The following is an 18,225-nucleotide window of genomic DNA, read 5'->3' as shown; positions in this document are numbered from 1 at the left end:
GAGGAAGAGGAAAAGGAAGAAGAAAAGAAGTCAAAGAAAGGCGAGGAGGAAGAACAGAGAGGCAGGAAGAGATGACAATGTCCAGGATTATGAGGCAGAGTAACCAGAGGTCAGAGGTGACAGTAATGGAAGAGCAGAGGGTGGTGATGACATGAGCAATGAGGGTGGAGGGGCAAGGGCTAGGGTGTCATAGCAGGGAGAGCGTGGATACTTCCTGGGCCTCACAGAGGATAAGAGCTTGCTGGACAGCTGGGTCTACGGGAGATGGCTGCAAAAGAAATGGCAGAGCTTGTCTCAGAGTTTTGGAAAGGAGCCTGGAGGTAGGGACCATGAAGCGGCTTAGTGGAGGTCTCATCAAGCAGCAGGAAGCCATAGTAGCACCCTGCCACCCTTCTGAGGTGCCCTGCACTGTCTCCCAAGGTGAGGTGGTATTCCCCTGAGTTCCTTCTGCTCAGAGCCTTAGGGCCCCACATCCCTTGCAGGCCTGGCACAGAGCACAGGGCATCTAATCCCCATCCTGGGCATAAGGACCTGGTGGCCCTGTTTGTCCTGTGGACATCTAGACTGTGAGCTCACCCCTGCTGCCTTACCCAGGAGGCCCATCGCTCTGCTTCCTCCAGGCCTGGCCTCTGACCCCTGCTTTTAGGTCACTTCCTAGGTCAGACCCTACTGTCTGGACAAATACTTCACCCCCTCGTGTAACTGAGTTCTCCAGCAGGACTGCCATCTGCAGCAATACAACAATAAATAGCATTATCGTCAGGACAGACCAATAAACAGCCTTATCATTATGAAGTATCAAGCACTATGCTAGGTCCCTCTGTTTTTTTTTTTTTCTCTTGGTTAATTTTTAAAACTACCCTGAAGGATGAAACTATAGATGAGACTTTATAGATGAGACTAAATCTAAGAGGTCTAGTAATTTGCCTGAGGTAATGCAGCTAAAAAGTCAGTCTAAACTTAAGCCCAAGTCTGTATGATTCCAAGGTCTCAGCTGCTCTTAAACCATTTGGCCTCTCCCAAACCCAGTGGCCCAGCACCCCAGTGCATGATTGTGGGGCCCTGGCGAGCCCCCTTAGATCCCTCCTTCCTTCCCCAAGGACTGAATTACAGCTGGACAGTCAGGCTGTCCAGAACAACTCCCAGCCCTGTCTTCTCCCTTCCCTGTGCCCGGCTCGGACCACACCCACACCAGCTCGCCCAGGCCTCCCTGAACTGAGCACCAGCAGCAGGCCAGCTCTCCAGCTTCAGGGGCAGGGGGGAAAGGGGGGAGCAGGAGAAAGAGGCAGTCAAGGGTATTGGGAAGGCATCTCCTGGGGTCTCTGAAGCCCTGGGTTACCAGGCATCATGAGCAATGCAAGAGGATGACCAAGGTAGAGGGGATGGGGCCTGAGTGACTGCAGGGGATATTTTGTGGCTCTCACATATAACCCAGGCCCAGGCTCTTGCCTTAGGACAATGGAGGGGGCGTCTCCGGCCTTCATCAAACACCAGGAAGATGCTCCAGCCCTAGCCCTACCACATTACATCACAATTCCAATTTCAGGCCTGTCTTTCCCGCTAGCCTGTGAGCAGTTCAGGGTCAGGAACGGTGTTTAATTCATCCATGTGTGCACAGGGAGCAGCCGACTGCCAGCACAGAAAACACTCAGGGATACCTGGCGAATGCATGACTACAAGGAGGGATGGAGCCAGGGGTGCCTCTGAGAAGCATCTGCAAGGGCTAGAGGTTGCCCCCTCTCACCAGACACTCAGCTACTGCCATAGCTCCATGTCCCTAGCACCATCCTCAGTCCAGCCTGTTTCCCCACTGGTGCTCTTCTGAGCTGCGTGGGTACATGCACTTACTGCCCACAAGGTAAGTGACAGGCCAAAGCCACGCTGAATTCCAGTCCTGTCCAGCCCTGGCTCCTGAACACAGAGCTGGTCCTGCTAGAATTCTGCAGATGAGGCTGCAGACAGGGCAGAGAGCAGCCCAGAAGCTGCAGGGTGAGAAAGAGTGCTGTAGGGACAGGACAACCCTGTGGCAAGGAACCAGACAGGAGGCCTGGAGAGCAGCCTCTCCCACACTGGCCTGGGTGTCAGATGCCAGAGGAGTGAACAGAGCTCAGGAGAAGTGGTGAGAACGCATTTGGTCCAGGGCATGGGGTAGAGAAGAGCACTAAACAAGAGGTTTCTGGGGTAGCCAAAAGGGCCTGTGCAGGACCTAGCCGGCAGCAGGGGGAAAGAGGCCAGGGCATGACTGCCTCTCCTCTGGCAGCCCATTCTGGAGACCTAAATTATCTTTGACTTTGGAGTCAGTCAGATGGGACTTCCAAGGACTCCTCTCCGTCTCTTCCCTCCTCCTCCCATTCACTTACCAACCCTGAGAAGTCCTCACTGACACAGGGCTAGATCTGGTTCTAGAACCCTGGCGGGACCATGATGGTGAGCGCGCCCAAGCACAGCCCACACTTCCTCATCCAACTGCTTTGGTGTCTTTGATCAGACTGTCGCCAAGGCGAGGCCAGTCAGTGAGCAACTCAGAGTCCCCCTGGGAAAAATGAGGTCCTGCTGTCTGCTCCCCGAGTGCCCATGTCTTCAGACTCTTTGGTTTCTTTCCTTTTCTTCTTTTTCTCCTTATTCCCTTGGATGAACTGTAAGAACGCTGGAGGAACTGACCTGGGTGTTCCTGGAAGGAGCATGCACCACCATCCAACTGGCTGCCCTGACCACCCCATGGCCTGGCCTCCCCAATTGGAATGCCTGTGCCACCCCAGTGCCAGGTAGGAACTTGTGTTTGAGCTGATTCCAAATCATTTATGATAACTGGACTCTGTAGAGTAAAAAAAGTCTATGGGATCAGGTCCTGCCCTCTGGGCACTCCTTTGACAGGTGTCCAGGGGCAGAGGAACAATGTGATAGACAAGGTGGGCAGATGGGCAGAGGCCAGGGTGAGAAAGCAGCCCCCAGCTCCCTGGTGCTCACCCGGGCAGATCCAATTCCCTCCCCTCTCTCTGTGAAAAGCGCCTAGCTGGGATGCCGATTTTACCGCCTTCAAAGCAAAGAGAAGATCTCAGAAGACATTGGACCCCAGCACTCTGAAAACACTGGGGTGCTCCCTCAGCCCCAGTTCTCTGCCTGATTTGTGTGGGCAGTGGGCCTGCTGACAGCTGCGGGGGGCTGAAACCCCCTCCTCCCCTCTGGGGAGTCAGGCTGGTCCCAGTAGAGCCGAGCTGCTTCATCCAGCCTGATTCTGAGGCGGGCTCCCCTTTCCCACTGTGCCACCTACCTGCATTTCGGGACCTGACTTCTGTCTTCTCTCTTGCTCGCTACCTACTTGAGACTGCCTGCCTTTGGCCTGGCTTGGGAAAGGGCTGTGGAGTTAAATCAAATTGCACTGAGACCTCCAGAGGCAGGTTAAGCTGTTCCCACCCCCAACCTCTCCTCTAAGCCTCCAGAAGGAACAACCAGCTGACTGTAGATGGGGGCTGTCTGTCACCATTCTCCTCTGGTGAAAGGCTTGGCGAGGGAAGATGAATGGCCTGAACTCCACTGCAGCCCTCCCTTGAGGTGGCTGGTGACAGCTGGGCAGGGGGCAGGGGGGTGGGTCTGGACAAGTTGGCAGGTGTCCCTGTAGGCCCAGAGCTGAGAACTAGAGGACCTAGGAGGGGACTTGGTGGGTGGTCCACTAAAGAGCAGTCTGACGCTAGTCGGTCACACAAGCTCCCTAAAAGAACCATCTAGATCTCTGCCTGCCTAGAACAATAAGCACAGACTCTGATCATTCCCAAAGGGTAGACCCAGACTCAGTGGCAGGTAGAGGACCCCGACAGGTCAATGGTACAAAGTGGAGAGAAGTGAGGACTCTGAGTTTAAGAACTGGCACCCTCAGGTTGAGGGGTCCTGCTGTCCCTGCAGAACAGCCCCAAGATCCAAGGGACTTCCTTCCCTGGCTGAGCATGAGGGCGGACCCACAAAACCAGTCAGGAAGACAGGCTTGTGGAGGGAAGTGCAAAGTTAAGACAGGAGTTTTGCTTACAGGATCCAAAGCCAGAGAGGGGCCCCCAGGGGCTGTTGGGGAGGGACTGGGGTCTGCCAGAGGAGGCTGAGGAGGAGTCTGCAGCGGGGTTCCGGAGGCAGGCAGTAGTAACATCTCCAGGAGCCTGGGCCAGAGACCCTTGCCATCTGCTGGTCTCTTGTCCCTTGGTTGCATTTGGGAATCTTTCAGCTTTGAGTTATTAATATTCCTTTTAAAAAGTTCCCACCGGTTTCTTGCTGGGATGAGGGGCAAGGGCTGTCTTAGAAGCTGGGCGAGGCTGGGGAAAGAAGGGAAGGAGCTGGTGCACAGGGTGCTTACCACTCTCTCTTTGTAGACGATGTACTTCAACCACTTGAAGTCCTGCCACTTGAAGCCAGCGAGGACAAAGAGAGAATCCCGCTCGTATTGCTCAGGCCGCTGCATGGCACCTTCCGGGTAGGTGATGCGCAGTGTGGTTTTGCTGCCCACGTCCTTCTCAAAGCCTTTCACTGGTGCCGAGTTCAGTCTACAGAGAGCAGGTGTCAGAGCCTGCTCTGGGCTCACTGCAGGACCTTGGGTCTATGTATGGGGAGGCACCATGACCCCAGAGTACCCCAGGGGCAGAGAATGGGGAGCCCAGGTCACTCAGTGCCACCTAGCTTTCCAGTCTAAAGCCCTCCAACCCAGAGTTGTTCTTGAGGCTTCTGTTGACCTCCAGCTTAGCTGGCCAGATGGACAGACCATTCTCAGGTTCAGGGACCAGGGCTTGGACCAGAACACACAGGCGCCTGAGGCACCGTTTGGGAAGCTCACCTGACCACAATATCATAGTCATCAATTCGTGACCCCAGAGACTTGTTGGCAAGGACACCTCCATTGCCCACGATGATGCAGCGGCGACAGCTGAGGCTGAGGGGAGAGAAAGCAGAGACCTCCAGAGAGCTGTCCATCATGTCTCCTAGCCCTGCCCCTTCGGTCCTTAACCACGTGCCCTTGGCCAGACCCAGGCTGGGAGAGGAAGAAGACCAAAGGACTTCTGGCAGCATTTCTGCAAGGAGGCCAGAGCCATACTGTGGCTATCTGGGCCACTTGGGACTGACAGATAACCCTAGTTCCTGACAGTTGTCCAGGAAAACATGGCTGTGGAAGAGTCTGGCACTAGCTCTGGTGGTGAGGAGAGAGGCTCTGGGTTAAAGATTCCCCAGGGGCAGGTGGGGTTTAGGCAGCTTTCAGGAGAGAGGGAAGAGTGGGGTGAGCTTTAGGGTTATACCAGAAAAGCGAGAACAGGGGGATGGATTGGAGGGTTGGGCTTATTTCCAATTCAGAAGCCCCCATGCTTCCATAGGCACTAGGGAACCCAATGCATTATTTTTCCTGCCCTTGACCCACTGCTGTCTCTGTCTCCGGATTTAAGCCCTGGCCCTTCAGCTCACCCACCACCCAGACCTGCTGGATCAACCCAGCACAGTGCTTTCCACTCTTACCCGCCCCTCAGATGTCTGTGGTGTCTTGCCAAGTGCTTATAGCCCACAGGGGTACAAGCCCTGTGGGATGGTCTCATTTATCTGCTCACCCGAACCAGTGTGTCCCGTGCATGCAGGTGTGTGTATGCCGGAGAATCTGCCTGTGGCCAGGAGAGGCCTGCTGGGCTTGGATAACTCTGCACATACCAGGCAGGCGAGGGGCAGGAGGCTGGGCAGCAAGTGGCTCACCTGTCCAAGGCAGGGGTCAGGCGGTACTCTTTGGTGACTGACAAGATGGCTTTGATCAGATTGTCTGCAGACAGAGGAAGAGGTCACCATTAGAGGTCACTTAAGTTCTCATGTAAGGTTTGCCAATCTGATTTGAAGGTACATGTTCCTGTGGCTGGGTGGGGGTGGGAGGGGACCTATGGACATAAGGCTGGGCTGAGCCACTGACCTAACTTCACCCTGAGAAAGAGAGAGCGAGGAGAGAAGCAGGCATGCCCAGTTCTGCCTGCAGCCCACCCCAGCACTGGCCTGCAGTGCTGCCCCAGCCCTTCCTGGGAGTTGCATCTGGTTTTCAGCAGCTCAACAGTTAGGGCCTCAGGGCATGCACCCCCAGACCTGGGATTTGCCCAGTGGTGCCGGCACCTGGGACTCCCACCTGAATGGGATTATCTGCTCAGAGAACACACCACCTTTGCTCACCCCTGTGCCCTCGCAGGCAGACCCTGGAAGCAAACCAGAGACAACCTAGAACTGAAGAGCTACAGTGGTGCTGGCCAGCTTCTACCCTGCAAGATCAGGCAGCCTCATTTTCTCATACAGTCTTCTTCTTACTTCTTCTCTCTAATACTGCCAAGGCTTAATCCTGCAGGCTAAGCTGTCTCTCCCTCCCGACCTCCTCACTTCTCCATCCCTGGCAGCCTGGCATTTGCCCACCTGATGCCACACAGGCTGCCCTCAGTCAAGACGCATGACCTCTGTGCTCTCAGACCCTGTCACCACTATTCAGACCTCATTCTTCTTGGCCTCTCTCTGGCTTTGGCAATGACAACTGCTCTCCTTTCAAGCTCTGTTACAAAGAGAGCATTATAAAAATGTGTAATATACAGTGACATTGGTTTGGGAGTAAAATCCTAACTCTTGGGCTCTAAGCTCTGTAACCTTAGAGTTGAGCTTTAATCTCTGGTTTCCCTAACTTTACAATGAAGATGTGGACTCTGTCACCATCCTGCTGCTCTGCCCAGGCCACAGAACAGGCTGGTCATGGAGGAGGGGCAGTGCCCACCTCTTAGCCCACAGCACCTGCCCCGCATGCACATCACCTTGAGGCAACAAATGGAAGCTGAAGGAAGTGGTGATGTGATTGGGGAGCAGCTGCCTGGGTGAACAGTGACTCTGCCGCAGAGATGTGCCCCACATGCAATCATCCTCAGGCTGACGTCATGCAGTTGCAGACCCGCTCTCGACAAGTGCTAGGGTGCCCGGTGTGGGCACTGCGGGAGGGACTAGGGCCAGGCTGCCCCAATGGTGTCAGCGCCTGCTACTTTTCCCCCAGAGTGGAATCGCAGCCGTGAGAGTGAACGCTGTCTCCTGGGGGGGTCTTTGCTGGTGTGTCAGATGGCTAACCCTTTCAACATGGCCAGCCAGAGTGTCAGGAAATGGAGCCCCTCTGACAGTTAGTGGGTGAACTCACTGATGTCCAGGGAGGTGAGCGTGTGGAGCTAAGCACGCTCTGTGTTGGGTCCTGTTTATTTACCTTTCACATTTATTGGGCAACTGACCAAAATAAAATGAAGATAGTAATTCCTACTCTGCAAAGTTGCTGGAAGATAAAAAAGATATGTACATACAGACCTGAAGGTAAAAGTAAATAAACTGGTACAAACAAAGGGGAGAGCATTTTAATAACAACAAGTAAAGATGTGACTGTGCATAGAATCAGACCTTACAACTCTACTCCTAGGTGTATAACAACAACAAAAAAAACCCCATACATTTGTTTAAGGAGCTGGTGTAAGAATGTTTATGACAAAATACTGGAGGCAACCTACATGTTCACCAAAGAAAAACAGATTAAATGTAGATGACAAGGAATATTACACAGCTGTTAAAAAGATCAATGACCTAGAGCTCCATGTACCAGAATGTAGAAACTGCAAAAGCAAAATAATCAATTTGAAAACACACATAAACACACACACACACATATACAATGCCACTGTAAAATTTAAAGATACGCAAAAACAATACCACATTTGAATGAACATAGAAATATGTTATAGGAATATTAGCAGGTATTGGAAACATAACACTAAAACCTGGAGAACAGTGTCCTGGGAAGGAGGCAAAGGGACTGGAAGGGGTATCTAGAGCTTAAAGTATCTTATGTTTTATTTTTTTAACTTGGGTGGACATGGGTGCTCATGATATTACTTTTCATGTTTTTTTAAGTCTGAAATATTTCATGTATAAAAATGATTTTTTTTTAATTTAAATTTTAAAATTTTGTAAAAAGATGGGCTGGAAACCACTGTCAGGTGGGGCTGAGAGGTCAGGCTGAGGACTGGAACATATCCTCTGGATTTCATGGGGGCGACTGAACAATTTCACTGGAATGGCAAGGGGAGAAGATAAACTCTTGCAGTAAATGGCGAGAAAGAGGAAATAGTAGGCACAGCTAAACTTTCCAGAAGTTGAGTGAGAGTGGGGTAGAAAACAAACCTGTAAGGAATGTTCTATATTAAGAGCTTTCAGATATACCTTTTGGTGGACCTCAGAGAAGGCCACAGATCCCCTCCCTTCTCACTTCCAATTTCACCTCTAAGGAAAAGCAAATTACTGCTAATTGGCTAAGGTCAAGAACATAGATTGAGGGCCTCCCCGGTGGCACAGCGGTTAAGCGCTGGGTTGTAAAGCTGCCCGCAGCCTCTGCGGCGCCGGTTCGATCCCCGGCTGCTCCCTGGCCACCGGAGGAGGGTCCCACATGGCGCGCAGACCTCTCCTGCCGCCCGCTGCTCCCCTCAGCAGTGTACTTCGGTCCTTCTGCCTGCTCTGCTCCCCGCTCTGGCTCTGGTGAATTCTCTCACCCTCCCGCGCTTCTGACTGTGCCCAGTGCATGTATAAACAAACAAGCAAACAAACAAAAACAAACAAATAAATAAATAAAACATGCCTCTATTTAAAAAAAAAAAAAAAGAACATAGATTGAGTTTTGGTTTTCTTGGAGGGGAAACTTAGCAGAAAGCATAAATGGTCTCCCTGTGGGCCAATGGGCTCTGTATTGGCCTTTGTAGTTTAGTAGGATCAAGTCTCCAGTGAGGACGAGGCTGCTTGGCTACCTGAGCCCAGGTAACAGGAGTTCTTCATGTGATTCAGCCCAAGCCATAGACTTGCCCTTGGAAATTTGGGGTCAGAGCTCGAGCTCAGGAGTGCTTTTATTGGCTGCTGCCTTTTTTTTCAGGGACAGGTAAGCCAGCTTAGTTTTGAGGTACTGAGCCCTTGGTCAAATAATTTATTTAATTCTGATCACAATCTAATACAAAGTCCTATTTTCTCTATTTAACTGATGAAGAAACTACAGGTTAAGTAATTTATCCAAGGTTACAGCTAGTCAAAAGGTAATACTAGGACTCCGATCCTTCTATGTTTGACCCCACAGTCTAAATTCTATCATGCCAGGAAACAGTGTAGGCACTTGACAAGTAAACAGAATTGTTACAGTATAAGGGATGAGAAAGTCTTAAGTTGGAAGGGAACAGCCTGTGTCCCGAAGGCAAGGAAATATACTCTTGAGAGTACGGGGGAAAGGTTAGCCTGGAACAGGATAAGAAAGGACTGGAGGGAAGGGGCCCAGGTAAAGGTGAAAAATATCAGAGGGGATGATGGAAAAGACTAGGATTATTTGTGGGGGATGATCTCTATTCTCTGTGGGGTTTTCCCTCATACCTGGCCCTCTAAGGGAATGTCTCTGGCACTCCTTTTCTGGGATTTCACAGCATGTGATGTTCTGTCATTAGAGAGCCTTGCAATCTAAGGATCTATTTCCACTAGACAGAAGTTTTTGGAGGAAAAGCACCGTATCTGTCTACTCCACTGCTGCATACCTAGTCCCTGCTTCTGAGTAAATACTCCATTAGAGCAGGAAAAAAGGCAGGAAAAGAGCGAGACGAAGTAGGCATAGTTAGGCATGCATGGCAATTTCTGAGGGCACAGCTTTGCCTTGAAGTGCAGGGAGACAGTCTCTAGGGGATGAGATGCTAATGTTGAGTGAGTCGAGGTTCCCAACATACCTTGACCTTTGATTCCAAAAGGCGGCACAAATTCCCGGATCCTAGCCCACTTGCGGAAGGAGTCATCCAGGAACATGGGTGCTGGCTTGGAGAACCTGGAATACAACAGAACTGGTGAGCATCCCCAGATGCAACAGGCCGGAGCGCTGTTGGGTGCTTCTGTACATCTGTATTGGCCATGGGTCTGCTGGACGTCACCCTCCACATTCCAGCCCACCCTCCCCACCCAGGCCTGTTCTCTGGATAGCTCTGTCAGTGGGGTCTGACACAGCCTGCTCGGTGGCGCCTGAGTGTGAAGGAGTGGGCCTGGCCAGCCCTAGTGTGGCCAGCTGTGGGAGAGCAGAGACAAGATCCCCAGGGTGAGGATCAGCATCTCAGAGCTGGCAGGTTATATGTGGACACATCCATCAAATAGTCACTTGTTGTCCACACTGTTCCTGCAATCTGAGAACACTGAGATGAGAAACTGTCCTTTTTGAGCAGAAAAATATCCCCAAATACAGGCAGTGCAGGGAGACAGACTTTCGGGAGGTGGACCACCCAGGCTGAGGTGGAAGGAGAATTCATGAGCAGAGGGAAAAGTAGGTGAGAGCCATAGTGGAGAGAGCTTTGGTAGAGAAGCTTTGGCAGAGCAGGGCAGAGGGGAGCTTAGAGGAAGAGGAGCCTGAGCCAGGGACCTGGTGGCAGAGGGCAATACAGTGGGGACGTGTGCTGCCCAGGAGGTGGGGGAGGGGTGAACCATAGGGGAAGGGGTATTTTTGGCCTAGAGGAAAGAAGAGGAACAAGGATAGGGAAGGTAGGGTGCAGGAGTGGGCAGGGCAGGGTGCAGTATGGGGAGGAGAGGACAAAGGGATGCAAGAGAGTGAGGGCAGAATGAGAAGAAGCAGGAGGAACCAAGCTCTGTGAGATGTTTGGACAGAACTTCACATGGAATCCAGCACCTTGGTTTCTTTCTTTTTTTTTTAAAATATTTATTTATTTATTTATACAAGCACTGGGTACAGTCAGAAGCACAGGAGGGTGAGAGAATTCACCAGAGCCAGAGTGGGGAGCAGAACAGGGAGACTGACAGAGGACACTGCTGAGGGGAGCAGCGGGCAGGGCAGGAGAGGTCTGCACGCCATGTGGGACCCTTGCCCAGCGGCCAGGGATCAAACTGGTGCTGCAGAGGCTGTGGGCAGCTTTGCAGCCCAGCGCTCAACCACTGTGCCACCGGGGAGGCCCAATCCAGCACCCTGGTTTCAAGACATTTCAGGGCCCCGGCAGCCTGGATGGCCAGCCCAGCAGCTTACTGGGTATTGAGTCTTGCTGCAGGCCTGCTGAGGGCCCTGCTGGGCAAAAATGCATGTGAGGAGACCTAAGCCTCTGTAGGTCTGATTTTATTTTTTTTGGGGGGGAAACTTTGATTTGTCATTGGTTTACAAATCATTCTTGATTTCTAACTCAACCCAAATCAGCCCAGAAGCAGGAACTTACCTCTAATGTACTCTAACCACAGCACACATTTCTCATTCTCACCCCATCACTAACATTACAATCACCATACCTAGGAGGAGTAATTTCAGCAACAGTTTGGCAGTTCAATATTTTTAGAGGTTATGAAGTGAACTTGAGAGAGGCAGAAAATCTTCAAGGCAGAAAACCACTCCCTCCCCGTAATGGGCTGTGAGGAAGAAACTGTCAACACTTGGTAGCATGGAAATGTCGTTGGTTCCTGCACAGCGGCTCTCCTTTGGACTTCTGAGTTAGCACGCTTCCTTTCTGTGCATAAGGGCCATGCATATTTTTCATACCGAGCATATAAAACCTGTTAATTAATATGCTTAATGTTTTACTGGAGGCACTGAGGCTCCTGGCTGGAGTCTCTGTGTTACAGAAAAGGAAACAAGGTCCCGGGATAAGCCTGCGGCAAGACTATGTGTTGGGACTGAGCTTATAAAATATTTGCAAAGTTTCTCAGTTAGGCTTGGACAGGGTTTTATCTGCTTCCCAATGTGTACTGGATATCATATGCTAATAAAATCTCCTAAGATCTAGCCAAATAGTCTTTTGATATATTTTTCTCTGTTCCTCTCCCTTCTCCCTTTCCCTCTGCCGATTAAAAAGTTCATTATTGTTCACTTTTGCTTTTTAAAGAACCTTGTTTTTTGGTGTTATTTATAATGTGTTAATTTTTTAAAAGAAGATTTATTTATGCATACAAGAATGGGTATATGCCAGAGATGGGGGGGAAAGAGGATTTACCAGAGACAGAGTGGGGAGCAGAACAGGCAGATCTACTGAAATACACTGCTGAGGGGAGCAGCGGGTGAGACAGGAGAGTCTGCTGCACCATGTGTGTTAGCTCCCTGGCTGGGGATCAAACTCATGCTGTAGTGGTTGCGGATAGCTTCATAATGCTGAGACTTAACCCCTTGTGCCACCAGGAAGGCCCAATATGTTAATTTTTGGGAAAAAATATATAGGGACACAAATAAATAAAAAATACCTGTAATCCCACAATACACAACCCTTCAGGATATATCTGTATTGGTTTTCTTTTCCCATTATTTTTTTTTAAATATTTATTTTACACAAGAGTTGGGGTACAGGTCAGAGGTGCAGGAGAGTGAGAGGATTCACCAGAGACAGAGTGGGGAGCAGAACAGGCAGACAGACCAAAAGCACTGCTGAGGGGAGCAGTGGGTGAGAAAGGAGAGGTCTGCTGCACCATGTGGGTATCTCCCTGGCAGCCCGGGAATTGAACCCGCACTGCAGAGGCTGCGGACAGCTTCATAGCACTCATAGTGCTCAACCCGCTGCGCCACCAGGGAGGCCCCCATTATTATTTTTCAGACTATGCTGTAGACCAATTTTTTTCACCTTATGACATATTGCTATGCAAGTGGACACAACTTTCTCCTAATACACAGAAATTGGGCCTCAAAACAAAAACCATAAACTTCTGGTAACATGACACCAATCAGAGCCCCAAAATTACAGGTACAAGAAAGACAAATGAAAATATGAACAGCTGGGCCTCCCCTGGTGGCGCAGCAGTTGAGCACTAGGCTGTGAAGCTGCAGTGCTGGCTCAATCCCCGGCTGCCGGCGAGGGTCCCACATGGCACGCAGACCTCTCCTGCCGCCCGCTGCTCCCCTCAGCAGTGTATTTCATCGGTCTGTCTGTTCTGCTTCCTGCTCTGGCTCTGGCGAATTCTCTCACCCTCCCGCGCTTCTGACTGTACCCAGTGCTTGTATGGATAAATAAATAAATCTTTAAAAAAAAAAATAAGAAAATACGAACAGCTGTGCTGGGCTGTGTACCCACCATTCTTAAATTGAAAGTTCATCCCCACTGTGATGGCATTTGGAAGTGGGGCCCCCTCAGGAGGTAATTTGTGGGATTAGTGCTCTTCCAAGAAGAGGCCCAAGAACTAGCTTGCTCTTTCTGTCATATGGGGATGTAAGAAGTCAGCCATACCTGTGCAACCTGGAACCCAACCTTGCTGTCACCATGACCTTGAAACTCCAGTCTGTAGAATTTTGAGAAATAAATTTCTGTTGTTCACAACACACTCAATTTATGGTATTGTTGTTATAGAAATGAGAGTTAAAACAGTAAGTAATGGGCAAAAAAAAAAAAAAAAAATACATGAAGAGGATTATGGCAAAAAGCACTAAATGGGCCAGATAATGGTTTCTTAAAAATCTCTGCCTATGGTGTGTAATGTTTATTTCTTGTATTATATCTTCAAACATTCTCCAGTTCCCCTCCTTCTTCATGGGCCCTGCCTGTTTCAGTGCTTGCTGTGCAAGCTCGCTGTACATCCTTGAAAGGTGGTACCAGTCCTCCTCTATCATGTCATTCTGCTAGTTGGGTGCATCTTTGTGCAGAGAATACTAATTTCCTCCTATGTAAAAATTAAAAAATGTTTACCAAAGTAAAAATCAAACAATAATAAATAGTGATACCTCCACGGGCACATCACCCAGGCTCAGCAATGATCACAACCACGGCCACTGTGTTTCTCTTATAGTCCATTACTTTCTTCCTATATTATTTTTGAAAATCCCAGAAAACAGGCCATTCATCCATAAGATTTCAGCACTGGTTTCTACAAAACAAGGACACCTTAAAAACCACAACTGCACCTGAACAACTCTTAAAATCATTATCATGCCTAAAAATTTAACTGTAATTTCACAACATCAACAAATACCCAGTTTGCAGATTTCTCCTATTATTTCATTCATATTTGTGGTGGTTGTTTAATGATTGGTTTATTTAGAGCCAATGAAAGCATGGTCCACGCATTCTACCTGGCTGCTCTCTACTCTTTTAAATTCACAAGTTTCTTCTTCTCTCTTTTCCCTTTTGGTCTTGGCTCCTGAATCCTTCTGACACACCCCAGTAACCTTAGATAATGTCCTTGCTTTCTAGTAAAAAAGATGTTCCACAAGAACAGACATACAGACCAATGGAATCGAATAGAAAATCCAGAAATAAACCCACAGATTTATGGTCAACTAATCTTTGACAAAGGAGCAAAGACTATGCATTGGAGCAAAGAAAGTTTGTTCAATAAATGGTGCTGGGAAAACTGGGTCGCTACATGCAAAAGAATGAAGCTTGACCACTACCTCACACCATACACAAAAATCAACTCAAAATGGATTAAAGAACTAGACATAAGACCTGAAACCATAAAATACATAGAAGGAAATATAGGCAAAACACTACGGGATTTGCACATCAAAGACATCTTTACAGACACATCACCCAAAGCAGTGATAGTGAAGACAAAGATAAACAGCTGGGACTACATCAAATTAAAGAGCTTCTGCACAGCAAAAGAGACAATAACAAAAACAAAGAGAAACCCCACCAACTGGGAGAACATTTTTGCACCCAACACTAATGATAAAGGACTGATCACAAAAATCTGCAAAGAGCTGATGAGACTCAGCAACAACAAAGAAAATAATCCAGTCAAAAAATGGGCAGAAGAGCTAAAAAGAAACTTCTCTGAAGAGGAAATGCAAATGGCCAACAGACATATGAAAAAATGTTCAACATCACTTGTAATCAGGGAAATGCAAATCAAAACTACCATGAGATACCATCTCACACAGGTGAGAATGGCACATATTAAAAAAACTAGCAACAACAAATGTTGGCGAGGATGTGGAGAAAAAGGAACTCGTCTGTACTGTTGGTGGGAGTGCAAACCACTATGGAGAGCTGTGTGGAGATTTCTGGATCTACTAAACATAGAGCTTCCATATGATCCAGCAATTCCACTCCTAGGTATTTACCCAAAGGACACAGAAACATCAATTCCAAAGAGCACCTGCACCCCTATGTTTATAGCAGCACTATTTACAATAGCTAAGCTTTGGAAACAACCCAAATGCCCAAAAATAGATGACTGGATCAAGAAGATGTGGTACATATATACCATGGAATATTACTCAGCATTCAAAAAAGATAAACACATGCAATTTGCAGCAACATGGATGGCGCTGGAAGGGATCATGCTCAGCGAAATAAGCCAAAAAGAAAAAGAAAAATACCGGATGGTCTCACTCATAGCAGGAATCTAGAAAACTTAAATAAGGGACCAGGAAAATGAATATAATAAAGTGAAAATCAAAATCAACAAAAAACTATGAACCAGAGACACTTTTTGGGGGGTGGGGGGCGGGAGGGAAGGATTGGGGTCAGAATGGGGCGTTTGCAATTGTATGGGGGAATATAAAAATAAAATTTAATATTAAAAAAAAAAAAAAAAAGATGTTCCAGGCTTGTCTTGTACATTTCTTGTCTCCACCTGGAATCAGTCATTTCCAAAGGAATTCTGGTTTCTGTTAACTGAAAATGAATTCAGACACCACCACCTGGGTGGCCAGGGATGCTTGTATTGTGTGGCTTAGTCATCATTTCCAGGCCTTTGCAGGGGCAAAGCTGGGAAGCAATGTTTTAAAGAGGAAAATACATCATGTGTTTATCCTGGCATTCTCAATTCAATTCAAAATTACAAGGTTTGTATTTACCTTCTTTCTCTTTATTAATAGTTTTACTGAGAAATAATCCACATACTATGAAAGTCATCCGTTTACTTTCTCTGATTTTATATTGGTATCTCTTTCCTCTTAAGTTGGCATCCTTGTTTATTGTGACATCAACACTGATTTATTTGCTTTATTCTAGCATACATATAGAAATGTACATAAAGAACATCTTTATGTTCAAATATATGATAATTTGAGAGTAACAATGCCATTACATTGCTAACACCCTCAACACTAAAAACAATTTAAAGTCTCTTTGCAGTTCTTTTTGCCTTAGGGTATACCATCCTAGAAAAACACAAATTACTTTGCTTTTGCCATTTGAAATAATCCTCCTGAGTTTAATTCACCAACAATACATAGTGAGGTTCATTTGTTTCATTCTGCTTTTGCTTTTTAGGGATCACTTATCCTTCATTTTAATTTAATTTTGTTTTATGATGATATAAAACTTTACATACTTCCAAAATTAAATTCTCATAAAACAAGATAAATTCAGAGAAGTCTAATTTTCAAGTCTATGTCTGACTCCTATTACTTCCATTCCATTTAATGTTCACTTTTAATACTTTTATTTTATCCTTCGTTGGTTTTTTGATGTAAGTAAACATGTACTCTTATTCCCTTCTTTATTCAATAAAAAGGTTATGTTCTATATGTACTGTTTCACTTACAAATTTTTTAACTGTACAAAACTGGTGCTCACTCCACAGTAGTATATAGAGAACTACTTTAAAGTATTATAGTTATACACTCCAGGACATTCCATTATGATTCTAGACCGTATATTATTCAATCAGTTCTCTGGGTTGTTTCCAGTCCTTTGTAAAATAGGTTCCACCAACAGTAGTTACGATGAGTAATTCATGCACGTCCTTTCTATTAGCAATGCAATTTTGGAAGATTCCTAGAAGTGGGTTAGTCAAAGGGATCAAAGGGAAAGTACATACATGTAATGAGCTTCGTATTGCCAAATGCCTCTTCACAGGGACTGTACCATTGAAATATCCAACAGCAAAAATATGGAAGAGCCGTTTCCCCACATCATCCCAACAGAACACACTGTCAAACATTTCAATGTTGCTAATTCAATGTTCAATGTTTCAAGGAGAGAAATAGTATCTCAGTATGATTTTTATTTGCATTCCTTTTAGTGGAATTGAACATTGTTTTATGTATGGAAGGTCAAGTGCAGTTCTTTTCCATGAACTTTGTTCAGATACTTACCTAGTTTTCTAGACAGTTATTGGTCTTTATTTTTCTTCCCCTACTCCAGCTTTATTGAGGTATAACTGACATATAAGATTATGTGTTTAAGGTGCACAGTGTTGATTTGATACACTTAGACACTACAATATTACTACCACAAATACTACCTAACAATCTTTTCTAGTTCATAAAGCTCTTCAGGTATTAAATATATAATCCCAAGAGATGCAATTACAAATATTTCTCCCAATTTATTTATTTATTTGGTCTAGTTGTTTTCTTGTGTTCCCCCCCCCCTTTTTTGTAATAAATTTTAAAAATGTAGCTAAATTTATTAATTTTTTTTCCTGATTTGCTTCCGAATTTTGAGTGATAGAAAGTTTTCTTCATTCCCAGGTTTTATCTCCTTCCTGGGTGGAATCCCATCCATTTATCTTTGCTGGCACGCTTACCTCCTGATTCCATCGTCTTTCTGTCTCATCATTCAGGCAAAACCCAATAAGAGATTAATCTAATCCTATACTATTGTACTTTTTATACCTGAAGTGTGCCAGAGTGTGGGCGTGCACACACACACACACACTACTCTCTTTCTCTCTCTCTCTCTCTCACCTCCCCCCCCCCGCCCCCATCCCTCTCTCTCTCACGTGGACTGATACAACTACAAATTCACGGACTTGGTTGGTTGAACCAACCTTAGTTGTTTCCTCAGCTTTGCTCGGTAGCCATTCCAGACCTCCTCCATTCTCCATAAACTCTTTCCAACTTTCCAGCTTTCTCTAAGCAGACAATTCTTCACATATTATCACTCCTGTATATATTTCCCCTCAAGCAGATAATCGAGTCCAGGTCTGTTAGGTAAAAAAAACGTTCCTGACCGTGTACCCCGCTTTCTCTCCTTTCATTGCAAAACTTCTGGGAAGAGCAGTGGATATCATCTCAACTTCCCCATCTTCTTTTCACCCTTGACCTGATACAATCTGGAGTTGACTCCTCAGAGACTACCAGGTCCCACCAATCAGGGAGAAGTGTGTCTCCCTGAAAGCAGGTTAGGTCGTCATGCATTTACACATGCAGTCTCTGCCTGAGATGTGGCGCCCCACCCAACTCCCTGAGGATCTATTCCCGCCCCCCCTTCCTTATTTGCCTGGAAAATCACTTATTTTTAAATTCAAATGCTACTTCCTCTGCACAGCCTGCCCTGG

At 47.1% G+C, this 18,225-nt stretch overlaps 1 protein-coding gene across 4 annotated transcripts in view; it reads right to left on the bottom strand.

The window, feature by feature from the left end:
• ST3GAL3 (ST3 beta-galactoside alpha-2,3-sialyltransferase 3) overlaps positions 1-18,225 on the bottom strand; it is a 187,181-nt gene that overhangs the window by 20,128 nt on the left and 148,828 nt on the right. For all 4 annotated transcript variants that reach the window (XM_054691530.1, XM_054691531.1, XM_037500212.2 and 1 more), the window contains 4 exons: positions 9,759-9,853; positions 5,713-5,776; positions 4,814-4,909; positions 4,340-4,526 (listed from right to left, as the gene is read on the bottom strand). In XM_054691530.1, the coding sequence (XP_054547505.1) occupies positions 4,340-4,526; positions 4,814-4,909; positions 5,713-5,776; positions 9,759-9,853 (442 nt within the window). The remainder of the gene's footprint in view (positions 1-4,339; positions 4,527-4,813; positions 4,910-5,712; positions 5,777-9,758; positions 9,854-18,225) is intronic.

This window comes from Talpa occidentalis, unplaced genomic scaffold (assembly GCF_014898055.3).
Source record: "Talpa occidentalis isolate TD23 unplaced genomic scaffold, MPIMG_talOcc4v2.1 talOcc4.9, whole genome shotgun sequence".
Taxonomy (NCBI): domain Eukaryota; kingdom Metazoa; phylum Chordata; class Mammalia; order Eulipotyphla; family Talpidae; genus Talpa; species Talpa occidentalis.
Note: the sequence above shows the minus strand (reverse complement) of the source record. Positions and strands in the feature narration are given on the sequence as shown.